The sequence below is a fragment of the Diadema antillarum genome, unplaced genomic scaffold (assembly GCF_040938485.1).
Source record: "Diadema antillarum isolate AM-2024a unplaced genomic scaffold, OU_Dant_1.0 seq00000456_RagTag, whole genome shotgun sequence".
Lineage (NCBI taxonomy): Eukaryota > Metazoa > Echinodermata > Echinoidea > Diadematoida > Diadematidae > Diadema > Diadema antillarum.
Window position 1 is genome coordinate 369,067 of NW_027271428.1, and position 18,580 is coordinate 387,646.

General features: G+C 37.0%; 2 protein-coding genes across 2 annotated transcripts; one reads left to right on the forward strand and one right to left on the reverse strand.

Moving 5' to 3' along the window:
* Positions 1-7,171: 7,171 nt before the first annotated feature.
* On the reverse strand, positions 7,172-12,578 carry LOC139732945 (protein FAM161B-like). The gene is made up of 5 exons (XM_071643781.1): positions 10,980-12,578; positions 10,403-10,626; positions 9,693-9,932; positions 8,484-8,583; positions 7,172-7,420 (listed from the first exon to the last, which is right to left on the reverse strand). The coding sequence occupies exons 1-5, from the start codon at positions 12,540-12,542 to the stop codon at positions 7,172-7,174; spliced, it is 2,376 nt and encodes a 791-aa protein (XP_071499882.1). The 5' UTR covers positions 12,543-12,578.
* A 1,915-nt stretch (positions 12,579-14,493) lies between these two features.
* LOC139732946 (bifunctional protein GlmU-like) lies at positions 14,494-17,781 on the forward strand. Its single transcript, XM_071643782.1, has 3 exons — positions 14,494-14,658; positions 15,712-15,810; positions 17,629-17,781. The coding sequence occupies exons 1-3, from the start codon at positions 14,494-14,496 to the stop codon at positions 17,779-17,781; spliced, it is 417 nt and encodes a 138-aa protein (XP_071499883.1).
* Positions 17,782-18,580: the final 799 nt, after the last annotated feature.

The window sequence follows — 18,580 nt, forward strand, 5'->3', positions numbered from 1 at the left end:
ATTTTGAAGTTAGGTTTCAGATTTTGGTCAAATTTTAACCCTCTGTACAAAAATGGACTTTGCACAGGAACCAATGATGTGTATGTGAGTGTGTGCTGACAATGGCCCTGAACAAAAGACATGCCTGAACCACCTGTTGACTAGGCGTCAGTCTCGTGCTCCCAGGCACATGAATGCTTAATCAATAATTCATATGGATTGCCCTGGGCACTGCTAGTCTGGATTCATGCACGGTAAAGGGTAAACTGCATGCACATGGAAAAAGGAAGCACACGTTTCCATGTGCTTGCAAACACTACATTCCGTTCCAGCTGGCAATCATTTTCAATTTTTGCTTCACATATCACTAAATTTGGGATATAAATAAGCATAAATGATCTAAAGTTCCTCATTTTAATACAACTGTCTACTAATTAAATAGTCTGACAAATTTTTCGCCTTTTGATTAAAAAAAAAAATTTGGTAAAGAGTTCAGCAGCATTTATCATTGGGGCGATATGTTTCACAGTAGATTTATTTAAGGCTCCATTTACACAAGTGTATACTCTAATTGATTTTCTTTGCTTCCTGTCACCATGTTTACGATAGAACAGAAGGTATTCACTGTAATTTCGTTTTTCAGAAGTAGGGAGAGCATGCACTGTCGAGACCCAACGACAGTATCGGCATGCGTTTGACTTTACACAGATACTGCCAGAGGCTGAATAAAGACTAGTTGTGATAGTGGAATTTCTCATGAATAAATAATGAAGCATTCAAACCCTAACCATTGTTTAGGACCATTGTCAGGGTGTTAACCACACACTCCCATACACACCCATTGACCCCTGTGCAAAGTGAAATTTTGTACAGAGGGTTGAAAATAGAGCAAAATCTGGAACCTAACTGTGAAATTAATCATGGATTTCATGCAACTGATTTATGTTTTCATATCCAAACCACCTCCAACCAAATTATACACTATTCAGCTATTACTCATATTAATGACAGTGTTATCTGATATATAGTTTATGAATTATTAAGAATCAAAAGTGGGAAATGTTTTTTGAAACACCTAGTAGTAGTACTGTACAAAAACAGTACAGTGTACTACTGACAGGTGCAACAACCAGAGCGCATGGGTAAAAAGTATTGAAAATCCCGAACAAAATCCTAGTACAAGAGTAGGAGTGGGATGTGTACGAAGTTGACAGTCAGTTTTTGTATCCTCCAGAAACAGTACTTTCCGAAAAAAAAAAAAAAGGAAAAGAAAAAGAGTGTATGATAAGAGAGAAAAACCCTGGGACACCCCCCCCCCAAAAAAAAAAGATAAACAAAACAAACCCCCAAACCCAGCATACAACCTAAAGGTGGCCTGTAACTATACCTTACACATATTTTATGAATACAAAGAGAGTGAAAGAGACTAACGTGAATGATACTCCAAATGGGATTTGAACCAAGCAGCTGCACACTCTTTGATCATTGAACTAATTTAATAGCTAGGGCCTGATAAACATCCATACATTACCCAAAGAAGATAAATTAATTAAATTACTCATATACATGTTTTTCCCTTTTACTTGCTTTTTCTGTAACATCTGCAGAACAGATCTTTTTTTTTTTAGTAACCTGAGAGTCATATATATATATATATATATATATATATATAATGTGCACATATTTTTGGGGGGCACATTACTGATTCATCTTATATTAGGGACCTTTATATATTTAAGTTATTTCAATTCATAAAGAAAGTCTGCACAGTAGCATGATATCTGTATGCATGGGAATGTACAAAAATTATGGATTCGTGGGCACTTATGCGGTTTCATATTCCTAAACATCCCAGAAATTCTGTGTGAAGACGCATGGTGACAGCTTTTGCAATCGGGGTAAAAACATGTATAAGAACTGTATATTTCCATTCATATATCTTTTATGTCTCTCCGACATCAATTTGCTTCTGATTTGAATGAAGGTACAATGTATTCTGTTTGTGATACAGTTTATATATCTGTATATATATATATATATATATATATATATATATATATTATGATACAAAATATTTCAACACGTATGCCCCCTTTACTACTGCTTATTTCTGTGTATTTTTGTTAATGCGCATGCGCAATTGTTTGTTGTTGTCATAGAAGAAATCATAACAAAAGAACGCTTTCATCCACTGAGCTGATCCGAGTCCAACGTTACCGGACACCCCGCACTCTCGCTTGTTTTGTGGATAATTTATCCACATTTAACACCAGTTAATATCGGTAAGTTTGACAAGAAATATCATTTTATTCATTGTGTGACAATGTATGCAAATATTGATTATTTACAGAGTTATTTGAAGTAATTTTATTGAAATTTATTAGGCACTCGGATGCTGAAGTAAAGGAGAGTCATTGAATATTGATAGATTACACTTTGTCGAATTCTAGCCGTAATGATTTCATTTACAAGGCTAAATGTGTGTCATTTAATTTAAGATAAAGAATTTCGTTGACATTCTTTGAGTAAGTGCATCTTGTTCAAATCTTTCCTGCCTCTCTGATGATATGATTTATTTGATGTTGCATTGTCAATGCGAAGGATTGAATTGTTGTAAATATAGATTTATCTAACATAAAGAATAAGAAATTTGTGGATTTTGCCATTTTCGTGTGCGGTGTGCCGGTGTTCAAATGCGCTATGTGGATTACTTTTGGGGCACGCGCGGGGTAGCGCTTTCTTGATGCGCGCATCCTTGTAGGTGCACGCGCGTACCCCTGCTTGCTACCCTGGATGAGAATATGACGAAATAATGGCCATTATGACGTCAACAATACTGTTATTATTATGTTAACAATGATCTAATTAGCATATGCTGTGTAATGAAATTCCTTCTGTTTACATTGCATTATTTACATGTCATCTACTTGACAGTGAGTAATGATGAAATGGATATGTTTTGCAGGTGGCTGAGGCATACTCTCTCCATCACGGAGTTTGTCAGGACTTTGTTGTCTGTCTCCTGTTTTAACGGTAATTATAACCTTTGTAAATTGTAAATATTTTTAATACAATACTACGTTGGCGAGGCTTATATCCAATATGTTTTTATGAATATTTGTACCCTTGTTTTGGATAGGTCGCCAATAATTTGCCACCTGATGTGAGAGGTTTTGCAGGTCTTTGCTTTCATTGGTGTATTTCCTCATTTCTTGTTAGATGTACCTTATTATCGACACACTATTACGTTAGGTTTTGAATAGTGAAGATAATATTTAAAGCTTGGTTTCTAGAGTTCAAATGAAAATGTGTTTCATGCAGGTCAATAATGATTTTTGTATGAATGTATTCGTAGAAGTAATACCAGTTGTACCATAATGTGTTTCATTGTAATAATTAATGTCATCCATATTATTATTGATTTCCTTTGTTAAAATAAGGGAAAGTATTATTTTACTTCATCGCTATCTTCTTCTCCCTCTTTTCCTTCTACGTCTTCTTCTACTTCTTCTTCTCTTTTTTTACTTCATCTTCTTATTTCCTCTCTCATTATCATGATTATCTTATCGTGTATTCTTCTTATTACAATTGCTGCCATTATTATTAACAGAATAGTTGTTATTTTCGTTGTTATTATCACGTGGATCTGTCTCTTTTAATGTGATGAGATATTCGCTAAACTATTGTTGAATCATTTTCTTTCTTCTGGTGTGCACAGCCTGAGTGGATCACGATGAAGATGGTGTAGCTCTTATGGTTTAGCTCTTCACCTTGAACACAGTGTTGCGTTGTTTTAGGTTTAAATTTTAATTTCATTCTTTGTATTCTTGTATTCCAAAATATATTGTTTTGTAATTGTTATTCAGATCTAAAAAAATAAATAAACAAATAAATTTGTTATTCAATTTAAAAGAATTGCTGATAATGCGTCGTTCTTTCTCCCCCAGTCTTCTTATTTGAACAACAGATTTAGAAAATTGCTCTCCCACTTTGATATTTATATTTCTTTTGTATTTACTTAAATACCGAGTGGACGCCTGTTTGTCCCGTCGGTGACATATATATATATATATATATATATATATATATATATGTATGAATTTTCACGTCAAAAAAATTCAAAAATTCATAGGCACTTTCATCCCTGACGAAGGGGGAGGCCCCAGAAAATTCTGATTTTGAATTAAAATCAAGGCAATATGAATTTAATGCATTACTCTATTGTGACATTATTATTACTATTTCTAGTACTGCCAATACGCGGAGCAAATACAATATATATATATATATATATATATATATATATATATATATATACACACACACACACACACACACATAAATGAAGAAACAAAACTGGTAATGCATTTTTTTTGCCAATAAAGCATGAGTTTATACCCTATGCCTTCTTCAGGAGTCTGAGTTTATTCGACTTTATTGCCCAAAAATGCATTACCAGTTTGTCTCTTCCTTTCTTCGTAGAGCCAATACATGAAATCTCAACATGATACATTAATCATGCACATCTAAAACATGTAGGTATACTTGTTAGATATATGTATTGCCACCATTCATTGATAGCTACTTAACCCCCCCCCCCCCATAATCAATTGATGCAAATAGTCTGAGAAACACAATATAAACTGGCAGTTGAATGACCCCATGCCAACCCTCCCCCTCCCTCCTCCTCCCCCCCCCCCCAAAAAAAAAAAAGAAAGAAAAAAATTGTGTTTGTCTGTACACCTGTGCAGTGGTTAAAAAAAAAAAATGAAACACACACACATCTCTCAAAAACTCACACAGTGTAGAGCATTCATATGTATACGTCATAAATATAGGAAGTCTTCAAGAACAGTGTATTCAGTAAACATATCACATCTAGTTGTCATCAGCTAACATTTTATTTCAATTATTCACACATATTGACACTCACAGAAAGTCAAGGTGATATCAGTAGTTTGCAAATTGAATTCACATCCAAACCATAAAGTATTTATCATACACTAGGTATTACTACATAGACTCGAATAACTTGTAACTGTATTATACATTACAAAGCTTTCCACTGAAAATCAATACAACAGTATAACAGTAGGAATATCGATGACATCTCTTGAGGTGACATGATGTAGTACTGACTACAAGCAATATTCTGTGAAATGCAAATATGGGGTCTGCCTACTCAAGGATTCAAATATTTCATCACTGGACTTCGTCTCTTCACATTAAACTTAGGAAATGACTGCTCAAGCCACCAGTCACTTGCAATTTAACATGGACCAATCAGAATTAAATGCTGCCGACTTGCAACCGACAAGTTTTAATAATACTAGGACATCTAGGAAACGCCCCTGGGGGGCGTTTCATCAACGAGTTCGTCGGAGGTTTTCACCGACGAATTTGCTATCAGCCAATCAGACGCAAGGATTTCAGTAGCTTTTAACAGGTGTCGGTGTAAATCACCGACGAAAAGTTTCATGAAACGGTCCCCAGGTCGAGTGTCTGCACTGGAAATCTATGCAATTGTGAATATGTACAAGTACTTTATAGCATCCGTGCACTGTGACATGGATGTTAAAGATGATAATGATAAATGGATACAAAAATAAACAACACAGGCCTGCACAGAAATATTTCTATTCTACATCACAGAACTGTGAATGTACAACTTACAAGGCACAGATGAATTAAAAGACAAGAAAAATCACCAACTCACAAAAACAGAAAGTAATGTGTTGGCTTGTACAAGATGTAATGGTACAGACTGCAGCTTTTTGAAAGACACAATTCACTACTATTTGATAGAGAAGATAAGGATCAACCTCCAATTTGAACCAAGTCCTGACAGTCTATCTATGTCAGACACAACCATGACAATGACTTTGAAATCAAAATATATTTCTCAAGAGTGAGGAAATTTGAAGAAAATCATGGTGCTGAACCTGAGAGGGATTCAGATTTTAGTACAAGACCAGAATCAAAGCAAATGATTGCCACTGGAATCAATGTACACATACAACAGTATCTTTCATCCAAATATTATACCACATGTCCTCTCACAAACTTCAGTACTGTTGAACTGGGTTATCGACATACATATAATATACTGTATAAATTCTACTGAGTTTAATCATTATGAATATTCAGTATCAATGCCTATGATGATGAAAAGATGAGAGAAATGTTTGAACACAGTCTTGAATAGTAGGTTGTGCACTGTGAAATAAACATTAACATATCCTACAGAACAGAAATGGTCTACCCAGTACTGATATGTAACTCTAGATGAACTTCATGAGCCATAAAATTTAACACCACAGAAGTGATACTTTTATCACTGGGTGTGTATATATGTTTCTGCCTACACTATCATAAATTGTTTGACTTCCTTTCATGTCTGCGATCAATTTGTACATAGGTTGAACATCTTCTTTATTCTTATCTTTTTTTGTTCATTCAGATTCCCTTGTACTGAACCCAAAGATTGTCACATGAATTTCAACCTTTCTAACTTTGACCCTGACTCTGAATCTTGCAGTAATCAATTTTCACAGTAGTGCTGATGGATTGTTTGAAGGTTTGTCCATTCTTGCATTTCCTGTTGACAAAATATCTAATTTGATATGGACTCGAAGTGTGGATACACTCATACCAACAAAAACTTACTACCATTGGATAAGAATGTCAAATGTCATAAATATGAGGTGAAGGTCAATGGCCAAAATAGCTGTCAGTGCAGACAATAACAACATGTGATTTGCTGATATTCTGTTTTCTTGTTTCAGTTGAGCTACGTAATCCTGTTCAATTCACATGACAACTTGATAGGGACTGTGACAGGGCATTATAATACATTTATGTACATACAAACTATCTTACAAACATGAGCTTACATTAAAATGATCAATTTCTAATTTGAGCCACGCTCTGATAAGACCTAACCATAACAATGCCTTATGAAGATCAATTATTGTAACAAGAATCTCCAAGTTGGACAAAGGCTTTGACTGCTCCAACTTGAGATCTTTCAAGAATATCGATGGGATCAAGCATGAAAAGAGGAAATTATCTAGAGTATATCTACTCTCACATATCAAGTTTTACTTTAAAGCCAATACCTGCTCTAAAGAAAAAAACAAACAAAAACAAAAGCTAATGATCCCATTTGGAATTCTGTCCTCTCAAAAAAACTCTAATCTCCAGTAGAAGATACCTCATCTTCCTCATCCCTCTCACCATCGCTGTCCTGCCCGAAGTCATCATCGTCTCCGTAATTATAGCTGGCCTCGCTCTCGCTCTCCTCCTCCCCTGCTCCCCTGGAAAAGCTGCTGGAGGATGCGGTCACGCCTCGGCGACCCTTCTTCACCAGGAAGTCTTCGCTGATGCCGGCGCTCCTCAGCGCTTCCTCGTACTTTCGCTCCGCCCGTTTCTTGGCGTTCAGCTGTGAGTGGTGAAGGGAAAGACATAGAACACAAAGATGTGAGTGATTCATCATTGTGATTATTCATCATCATCATCAAGGACAGAATGGAGTACAAAATGTTATACCTGTAATTATTTCCCTACATACCAAATCAAAACTGAAAGAAGCATGGCATGACAGAAACAGATGCTGCTGGTCACTGGTACAAGTATTTTCTCTTTATTTATCACACAACACATACGTATTGTCTTTATCTGCTGACAGTATCCATAGATCTAATTTCATGGTGCGAGTTCCTTCATTAAATCATTCAAGTAGAGGATGTAAAATGGCTCATAACATGTACAATTAACGCACATATGAAGTACAATGTAAAAATGTTCCCTGCCATGACCTGTGGATTGGTCATACATTGTAGGTAGATAATAATGTGACAGCCACTCTATGAGAAAGTTAATATGCCAGTAATGAAATCATTGCAGCCACTGCAATTTAGATTCAGGCGAGAGATGAGTCAGTACCATCTACAACACATACCCAAATTGCCGTGGAAAGTGTCAGACATCAAATAACTAAAATGAGCTGTTTAAAGATAGGGAAAATAATTCTGAACACAACATAAGGTTCTACATTGTACATAATCACATTCATTCTATCATCTTTAACAGCACAATGCCTTCAATATGCTTTAATTTGTCTTTCATTGTTGCTCTCTTGTGACTGGCCTACCAAATATATCATGCACAGCTTGTATCTACTGTATGAATAATTAGGCATCATGATTTCTAGTTTAGTTTCTCTTTTTTTTTTCACTCAAAACAAAGCAATGCAAAACATACGAATACTTCTGTACTAAAAACATGCAAGAGCTTTGTCCCAGTGCAATACACAAACCAAACTGAATGAGAATATAATCTTAACCAGTTAAAAGCAATGCCACCATTGCGATAACAAGCAGACACATACACCAGTTTCGAGAGGTATCTAACAGAAGGAACGATCATTTCAATTTAGTTCATATCATTGTTTTACTTAGTGTATAAAATTGTTATAGAAAAAAAAAATCAGCAACAAGACTTACCTCTGTCTCTCTTTCAAACAAGAGAGGGCGTGATTCAATCCTGGCCATCATTTCTTGCAGCTCTCTCTCATATTCCTCCTCCCTCTCCTTGTCTGCTTGCCTACAAATATAAGAAAGACAACATGACAAACATAATATATGTTACATGAACAGGGATATTTGAACATCATTTCACTCAGAATACTTTGATCAGGATGGTTGAAATATTAACTTACACTTTCTCATGTCACATCCACACAAAAATCTAGGGTAGATGAATGTTTGACACCAAAATTGCCATAGGTATGCTTCTGTTTTGGATGTCATGTGAGAATTTGCCTACACTATTACTTTTTGATTTCAGTCAAATAATATCAAACTACAAAGAGTGGTTGCTTGATGAGAAGACATTAAGTGTCTACCCTGTGCTTTATCTTTTTGTGTACACATTTGATGGAATCCCATTTTCTATGCTTAATTTTCCACTAATAAATTATATTCATTTCTGGTCAGTTTTCTTCTGTTTGCATTTGTTACATTTTTCAATTATTCAGATATACCTGATAATTTCATTTACTGTATACGCCGTTATTTTCGCGAGGGTTTAATTTTCGCGAATTTCGCGAATTGCAGTTGGATCGCGAATTTAACAACACGCGAAATTGTCTCCTTGCGCTTTGCTGATAGAGCATTAACGTAAGCGTCGGCGTCAACTCGCGAAAACAACACCTCGTGAAAATGTCTATGACCTCGTCATTCGTGAAAATATCTTTACGCGAAAATAACGGCGTATACAGTACATTAACAAATGCAGACACACAGAATTAAGTGAGAAAGAAGAATGTTACAGAGAGCATGGAGGGTGTACATTCATGCAGTATTCTTTTCATCTCAAAGTCAGCTTTCACATATTTTCAGAAAACCCTCCGAAGAATCCCCAAATCAATATTCACTATCACATGTTGAAATGTGATAAATGTGGCTTCACTGAACAGAAGGCAACCATAATAATCGAAGAATAAGACTATTTATCATTATCAATGTTATCATCATCATAGCAGGGCGCGACACTAACTTATGTTTGTATTTCTCTGGTGACCCATTCGGGCCACCAAAAGATAGCCAATTTGGAAAATTGGTGGCCTGACATCACTCTTTAGTTGCCCCAGGCCACTGCTAATGTTGAGCCCTGATTCTAGGAATGTTCTCTTATGGCTGCAATGCACTGACTTGTACTGCCTCAGCTTTTCATGGTTGGTAGCCTCCAAGCTCCTGGACGTGTCGTTGGCCTGAGCTTTGCTTGCGATGAATCTCTGGAGGCGCTTCTGCTTGTAGCGCTGCTGCCGTTGCTTCTCCAGTTCAGCCTTCTCCTTCTCAGCTTTGTCCATCAGAGCCCTTGCTGTGACACTCTTCCTCAGCTCGGTGGATGCTGTGGTCTTTGATGGTATGGTATCCCCACTATCGATGGACCTGTTCAGATTGTGTGTTTGTAATACAAGTAAATGAAAGAAAAGGACAATATTACATATTGCAAACTTAGTAAGTAAATTTGTGCACTGCAAATCTGGATCTCTTTATACAATATAAACAAAAAAATGCCTTGCAACTGTCCGTTCATTTCATATGCAAAATGTACATAAGAAGTCAACGCAATCATATTAGGCAGGTTGGCACTTTCTGGCACCTTTTAGCCCAGTGGTCATTCAGGATTTTCATTTTGAATAGAAGTTTGTGAGAAAGCCGTTTGAAGGGGATGACATGTCAGACACACACAGAGGTCCATCTTCCCTGTTAGATAACATTTGCTGATACTTCTCTTCAATGCATCTCAATATGTACATTGTCAATTATATTCCAATTATCTAAAATGTAATTAGAAATTCACTTCGCAGTTGTTTGCACATTTCAAACTAGCTCGAATTGTGTGACTGCAAGCATACCTTCTTAATGAGGCTGATTTTGATAGTGTTCCTCGCAGAGCCTCTTTCCTCATCCTCTCCTCATCTTCCATTTCTGCAATGATCTTTGCTTTGCGAGATGGGATCCTCGCTGTTCGAAGATTGAAGGGCTCGACCACTGTCGGCTCTTTCTCTCTCTTCTTCCGTTGAACCTCCGCCTGGAACCTGTGGTACAACTCGTCATAATCAGGAATCTCCCCATTTACCTGTTGAATGCAGACAAAGATTGAACAAAATTGTTTGTAAAGATGGAATTGCACACAGTGTTACATTCTGCAACACTTCTAATATTTATTAGCAAAGTCTTTTTTCAAAGGACATCATAAGAATAAAAATACTTCATCATAGAAAGAGGATTAGTTCTTAAGAAAGTAAGCAATTATAAGTTTTTTTTTGGTTTTTTTTTTGGCTGCTTTCTGTAAGATCACATTATTTGATTTGTAATGCAAAAGACATCTTAATTCATAACTATAATAGCATTTACACTGCTTATACACAATTAAAGTTAACTGCCCAATTGGAAGCATACATGTATAAAGAATATCTGGATTAAACTTACCTGTGGTTGAAATTTGTGGTCACTTGTCAGGAATGCCAATTTCTCCCGTTCCCTCATCTTGCTCATTCGCAGTTTCCCATCAGTGTACTCCTTGCCGCGTATTTGCATGTTTGGAGGAAGGGTTGACTGTCTGAGCATCTCCTCTGCTCTCATCTGGATACGTATCTTGCGGTACTCCTCTTCCTCAAGGATGTGCTCATCAACCCTGGGGTCAAAGACAGACATTGGCACAGGCTTTGCCTTAAATTTGGGAGTTTTTGTCTTCATCGACAACGGAGCACTATGCGATCGGTGATGTTTCTTTGTGTCGGTCAATTTAAATGGTTTCTGGGTTTCAAGGATCTTCTGCTTACTTTTATCTCTATTGGTCTTTGACTTCTCTGCTTGCTGAGACATGAGCTCATCATAGAGGGGTAAGAAAGTGTGCGCTGGCACTGGAGTTGCTTTAAACTTCTTTTGACATTCAATCTCTTCTTGCTTCTCTCTGTCAAGACGCTTCTGTTCTACTTCCATTGATGCTCTAGTGGTCTTCTTTCGTTCGATACTTGATTCTCTCATAGTCATGGAAAAAGGCTTGGGTATTGTTATTTTGGGTGACCACTCCTTTGATTTGCTCTGCTGACTTGTGGAACTACGTGCTGATGACCTTGACAGACTGCGGGAGCGTGGGGCATATGAATCAACGTTGAAATCATCCCACATGTTTTCAACCACATTTGCTGGCGAACCTGGCTGCTTGCTCAACGTCAAATTTAGGGATGTGTTGACACTCGATAAGATTTCTTCAGTCGTTGCTGAACATTCACTACCACTTGTCCACGTAATATCTGACCAATCTTTCTTCTGGTGAGGGTCAGGAGTGTGATTGCGGGACCTGGATGAACGGTCATTCCATGCAGAATGTGGTCTTCCGCTTGGCGGTTTAGCTGACATATCTTTGACATTGTCTCTCGGCAAAGCTGACCATGCAGGTAAGCTTTGATTAAACCTTTCCAAGTCATCATCAAGATGCTTATGTTTATGTTCTGCAACATAAACTGGACCGCTCCTCGTCATCCCTTTAACCCTGTGAATGCCGTTCGCTGGACTTGAGTACCGAGCTGTCTCATGCAATAATTCTTCTCTATCACTGTCATCATCATACTCGTAGTCGGCTGATTGTCGACGTTTGTGAGATAACTTCTCATTGTACCTGGATTCCAGAGATTCTAGGGTTGCTCGATGTTTTTTCTTCAGCTCTTGTAATCGTTCGTAGAACTCTTCACTGCTGATGTTTTCCACATCATGAGTAAGTTGGTCAATGAGTGCGTCCTCGGCCCAGATCGCAGAACCAGCAACATTTCCGCGTACGTGGGACTGAGCGAGGTGCGAGTCGTCATCTTGGTGGTAGGCACTTCTATGGCCGTTTACACCAACTGAAGAGGAAAATACATCTCCGTTGAAATTGGACCCTTCGGAAAATTTCTGGCTCTCAAGGAGACTCTCCGGTAAGTTGGTTTTCGGTTTTCTTGGTCTTTTTACACAGGAATTGGTAACTACGGACAATGTATGTCCCGTTGCCATGTTGATAATTGACAACGGTCACTGCACAGATAATCATATTCAAGTGTGTGAGTCCGAGTCACGTCCGAGTGTGTGTGGTCGAACTCTGTACACATACGGGATCGAGCGTATGCGGCAGCGCCAGCGCGGACGGCATCAATCGCCTACCACATCACACCGGCCAGTGCAGTGGTAATCGGGGTTGCCAGTATCCCCCTCTCGAGATCCAGCTTGTACCCCTCCTTTCATGCCAGGCAGGAGGTACAGGTACAATCATTTAGCCTGTGTTTCACTGTTCTCAGGAAGGCTTCTCTAGTCTTATTGAAGGAGGCAGACAGAAGAACAAGAAGCTTTACCACATTTTTTATTGTGGTGTGGGTGTTTGCATTTTTTTAAAAACTTTGTTAAAACGTGGTGTATATGTGGTTAAATAATTGTATGGGGTGGGTGGGTATATAGCCTCTAGTTTTGAGTGAGATGGGGATCCAACTTTTAACTGTTAGCGAGATGATTATAAACCACTTATATGACATATTAACGAACACACAATTCTAAGAGGAATTTAAAGTTCATTTGACGAAAATCAGTTTTAGAATGGGGTAGATATCCAAACACAAAGTATTAGAAACAAACTGACCCCGAATAAGGTAGGTCCCACCTTTCATTATTAGGACCTTTGCTTTTGTATCTTGGCCATTTCAAAACCAATTTTTGTCAAATAAACTTTGAATACCTCCTACTGGAATTGTATGTTCTCTAGTATTTCATATAAGTGGTTTCTAATTTCCCCATAACAAGTTAAAAACCTCAATCCCCATCTCAACATCTAAACCAAAACTATACACCCCTTTAACCCTTTCGGATTGAGCCACTATGAACAGTGATGAATACATGTTAATTGTTACTGTTGTTTGAACTTAGAAGCAGGGCTGCCACCTCTCATGCACTTCACCAAATTCTCTTTCACTCTGATAAACAAATTCTCATACTGAATCCCCCCCCCCCACCACGTACCCAAAAAAAGAATATTAAAAAAGTCTCCAAATCCTGTATTACAGATATTTAAATTTGTTTTTGATATGCCCACTAAGCGAAAAGTTTCAAGATTTTTTTTTCCAGCTGGTTCACCTACTATAGGCCTATGTGTTTGTGTTGAAATCATGGCTCGAAGTATGCACCAGATTGAACACCATCTTTAAATAATTTGAAATTGTCTTAGTTTCTTGTTACAGTGCAGTGAATGAGATTAAACCAAAGTCATGAAAGTCTTCTGTCAAGTTATTTCTTTATTGCAACTGTTGTACATCCATGTAGGGCAATTAGTTTTATAATTGACCATCTCATTCATTGACCAATGTAATGGAAGCAATGTTCAGATATGTCTGTATGTGAATATCTAAATTGTGTGTGTGTTCAGAAAGTCATGACACCTTGTGGAAAACAGCATAAGAGTTCAAAATGCATATGATAATGCAGTTACCATTAGAATCATAGCATACTGTACCTAACCTCTCCCCGAAAAAAGACAACAAAACAAGTCTATAAACAGACGAGAATCCACTGATGTTTAGTCCTCAAATTCAGAGGAAGTATTCTTTCATAACAAATGCATTTGATGGTAGGTATATGACAAATTGGTTTGAATCATATAGAGGAAAAAAGCTTGTGAGGATAGCCTGTATCACAACTTTGTTAACTTGCCAAAAACAACTAAGTGATATCAGAAATAGTACCTGGGGACCTGGAATATGTTTGAAGTGGGTTAGCCTAACCAAAGAATTGTATCTACTGGCATTATCATACCATCATGTGTAACATATTTCTCCTGAAAGACCACAAATTTGTTTGTGTGGATGATTCGGTAATGTGCATTAATCAAAAAAACAAATGTATCTCAGGAGGAAATATACAATGTAAGTGACTTCATTCTTTTTGCGACCTCTTTGTCTGTTTCAAGGATGACACTTTGAGTATGGAAAGCAGTCTCCGATGTCACTGCCTTCGACTGAGACCTGGGGAGGAACTAAAAAGCAGACTTCTCCAGTATGTGACGGCTCATGGTTTGAAGGCCGCATTCATCTTATCCTGCGTAGGGAGTCTAAAGAGAGCTACTCTTAGACTAGCTGATTCTGTAACGGTGAGCAACATGCAGCCATGCTGTTAGAATCCCCGAGATGCATTCCCCAAATAGTCATAATATGCAATATTGATATGTGTCAAAATATATCATGTTTTTCATATTATATATTGTAGTCACTAGAGAAGAAATGATGCTATCACAAAACATACTTTGTTTATATATATATATATATTTGTATATATATATATATATATATATATATATATATACTATATATATATATATATATATATATATATACTATATATATATATATATATACTATATATATATATATATATATATATTCATTTATTTATATATACATACAACTGTTTATATACTATATATCATAAAAAATGTATCAATACTTTGAGATCAAGATAGCAATCAACAAAGTACGTTTTGTGATAGCATCATTTCTTCTCTAGTGACTACAGTATATAATATGAAAAACATGAATATATTCACACACACACACACACAACCAAATGTATCATTATGAACTACATCAGTCTGACAAGAGCTAGATATAAGTGTGCTTTAGTATATTTGAATGTGACAACAATTTTCAGCATTTTTTTTTTTTCTTAATCATATGTCAAAGTAATCCTTGGGCCCAAACTAGTTATGCTACAGCCACACCAAATGAATATCATGGAGACACAAAAACATACATACCTGTAATCACAAATAGACACGTACCACGTAGTCCACAAGTCTGTTCTAATGCGATTTTATTTATCTCTTTTCTTTTCCTAATACATGTATTCATTTTCGGTTCTTATGCTTTTTGAGGGGGCTTTGCCGTGTACATGTGATAGAAAAGCTATAATAGCTATAGAAGTGACTAGATTTTAGAATTCCTCTATTTATTTAGTAGATATGTAAGAATCAGAATATAGTTAAGTATACATTGTATGCTGTGCATTTATATAAAGAGCAAGCACTACAGATATTTTGTTGAGAAATGGTAGTGAAATTACATCAAGACACATGGGAAAATCTGTTCCCTTGTTGGAAAACAAAACAAAACAACCAGCCTTATGTATTGGAACTATCCCTTTCTAGATTATCCATGTAGAAACCAACCACGAGATCGTCTCTCTGGTGGGAACCCTCTCAGCTGGAGGCCATCTCCATGTTTGCTTGTCGGATGATAAAGGAAAGGTGAGGTCTTCAGAAACTGAAAGTGAATTATTTATCTTCAGGCACTGTCGATGAATCTGCAATGTATGAGTTTGAGTCCCATACTTTTTGACACAGTTTCTCTTTTCAAGGAGAAATATAATCAAGTTACCTTGCATATTTTCCTCTCTAAGTCAGTGTGGAGCTGTACTCACAGTGATATGTTACCACTGACAAAAAAAGGTGTTATTGATACACAGACTTAGTTAGGCAAAATAAGGGAAAACTTTGATAACAAACAAAGAACTGATGAATAGGAATCATATTTGGGAAAACTCTTTATAATATGAGTCTTTATTTAATATCATCACATACTGATACATTTCAACAGGTCTTTAACAGTTACAAAGCAAAAACTTCAAACCAAGTGGTCCTAGGAGATCTGTCTTTTCTGTTCACTTATAGTTTAAAAATATTCATCCAAATTTTTTGTTCTCCATCTGAACAAAGTCAAGTTTACACGGCTTGTGCGAGTAGAAGACATTGAAATAAGCCCAGGCTTTGTGTATATCTTGATTATGCTCTAAATGAGTATGCATCTTGTAGGCACATTATGCTCAAGTCAACCCCCCCCCCCCTTTAGAAAGTCAGCAATGGCTTGACTTGTGCAAGAATGACTGCAGGTTTTACTCTTTGTTGGGGAAAAGCTTCTCAAGTCCATTTATACTTCACAAGGTGTGTATGTTCACATCCAACTATTCCAACTTTTTTTTTTTCACTTATCCTCTTTCACCAAAATATTTCGCGATATGTAGCATCAACTTCATATATTTCACAAAAAGTTTGAGGAAAGTTGGATTATCCATTGTTGAAAGGTTACAAAGTTTTAAATTTTTGGTGCAGCCATCACTGGATATGAAGACTACCAGTAGATCATTTTGTGATGTCGCATATTGTAAAAAGTATACAGTAAATATAAAGAGAATTCCAAAAATGTCATTTAAAAATGAAAATAAAATGACACATTCCCTCATCTTGTCACTGACATATGAACATGTTAGTGGGAATATTATTACCTCCACCAAGGGAGGAGGTTATGTTTTCGTTACCATTGGTTTGTTTGTTAGTTTGTCCGTGTGCAAAATAACTCAAAAAGTAGTTAACGGATTGGGATGAAACTTGCAGGAAAGGTTGAGAATGACAATAGTATCAAACGATTAACTTTTGGTAGTGATCCAAGTTTTGGGGGAATTTATAAAGGATTTTTGATATTTTGGCAGGTAGGATCAATGAACTTGCGAGTTCAGGCTGCGTGTATTTGAGGTTTGCATGCACACACTGAAGTGCGTGCTCTAGTTTCTGCTAGGGCAAGGTGCGCTGTGCAGCTGAGGGTTTATGATGTAACAAAGGCTTCTATATTGGGAAATCGGGCGACTTTCAGCACACAATGCTATACAAGTACGTATGGGTGGAAATGAGCTGCATGTTTGGCGGAGGTCTGCCCTCTCAGAGTGCTTTTCTAGTTCCTCCTGTTTTCAGAAAGAGGTAAGTGAAGTTCTCTTTCATTCTGCTATAAAAGTGATGGGGGTGTTGATTTTTTGTAATAACATTTTATTTACATCATTTTCGATTCATAAAGTCACAAAGTGTTGGAGTCTTCTCATCCAGTGCTGGCAGCTCCAAAACTTCAACGGCTTGTCCAATTTTCCTCAAACATTCACCAATGTCTCCTATGGATATTGCTGTATTCCCTCAATTTACATACCATTATTTTGGGGTTTTATTCTCCTTTAAAACATTCATGTGCCGAAAACAATATATAGTAAAATAAGTGCTTGCTGAAACATTGTGTCTTTTCAGACGGTTGGAGGCCACCTGATGGGTGATGCTGTAGTCTTCACCACAGCAGAAATAGTCATTGGTGAACTTCCCCACCTGGAGTTTGACCGCAGTCTGGACCAAGAAACAGGCTACAAGGAACTCACAATACATGAAAGAACTGAAAAGACCTAAGGCATGGATGTTTGGCAGCCAGGGGATACTGTTTTTTGTATTAATTATAGTGTAAGATGCTCTGGCTTGGACAGCAGTCATTCATTTCATGTAAAGTCACATCTGTGTATAGCAACCACCTGCTGTATGATGGCCACAACAACCTCCTCTCCAGAAAAGTCATGTGTTTATCACCTTCCATAAAGCAACCATCTGGGTTTCCAAACAGAGCTCATGATTTTCCTTGAAGTTTTACAATATCCTATGATAGCTCACATCATCCTTCTTACAACCTTATCAAAATCACAAAAATCAACACTGTACCATCAGCTGTTAGTGTCTATGCTGTTTTTCATGATAATTGTATTTGGCAATGTGGTTATCCAGTGTACCATTAATCTCATGAAGTGCACAAAATAATTGTACATGATAAAGGCAAAGAAGATTGTACAAGCGCAGCACAGGTTACACATACAGTTTGTGCAAGTATGGTGGAATTACATGGACTCAGCAGGTGGTAAGAATTTACGAGTGCAGCTATTGTCATTGAACAATGCAGAAAAATGCAAAGAAACTGCTTATTACCTCTGCCAAGGAAGTTATGTTTTTGTCGGCGTTGGTTTGTCTGTCTGTCTGTCTGTCTGTTTGTAAAATAACTTTAAAAGTTTTAAACTGATTTAGATGAAACTTACAGGAAAAGTTGATAATGACACAAGAAAAAGATGATTAAAGTTTGGTAGTGATCCAGGCAACCGTCTGGATCCAGGATACCTTTTTTCGAGTTTTTTGAATGATTCATTGGCAAATAGGGCCGACAAAT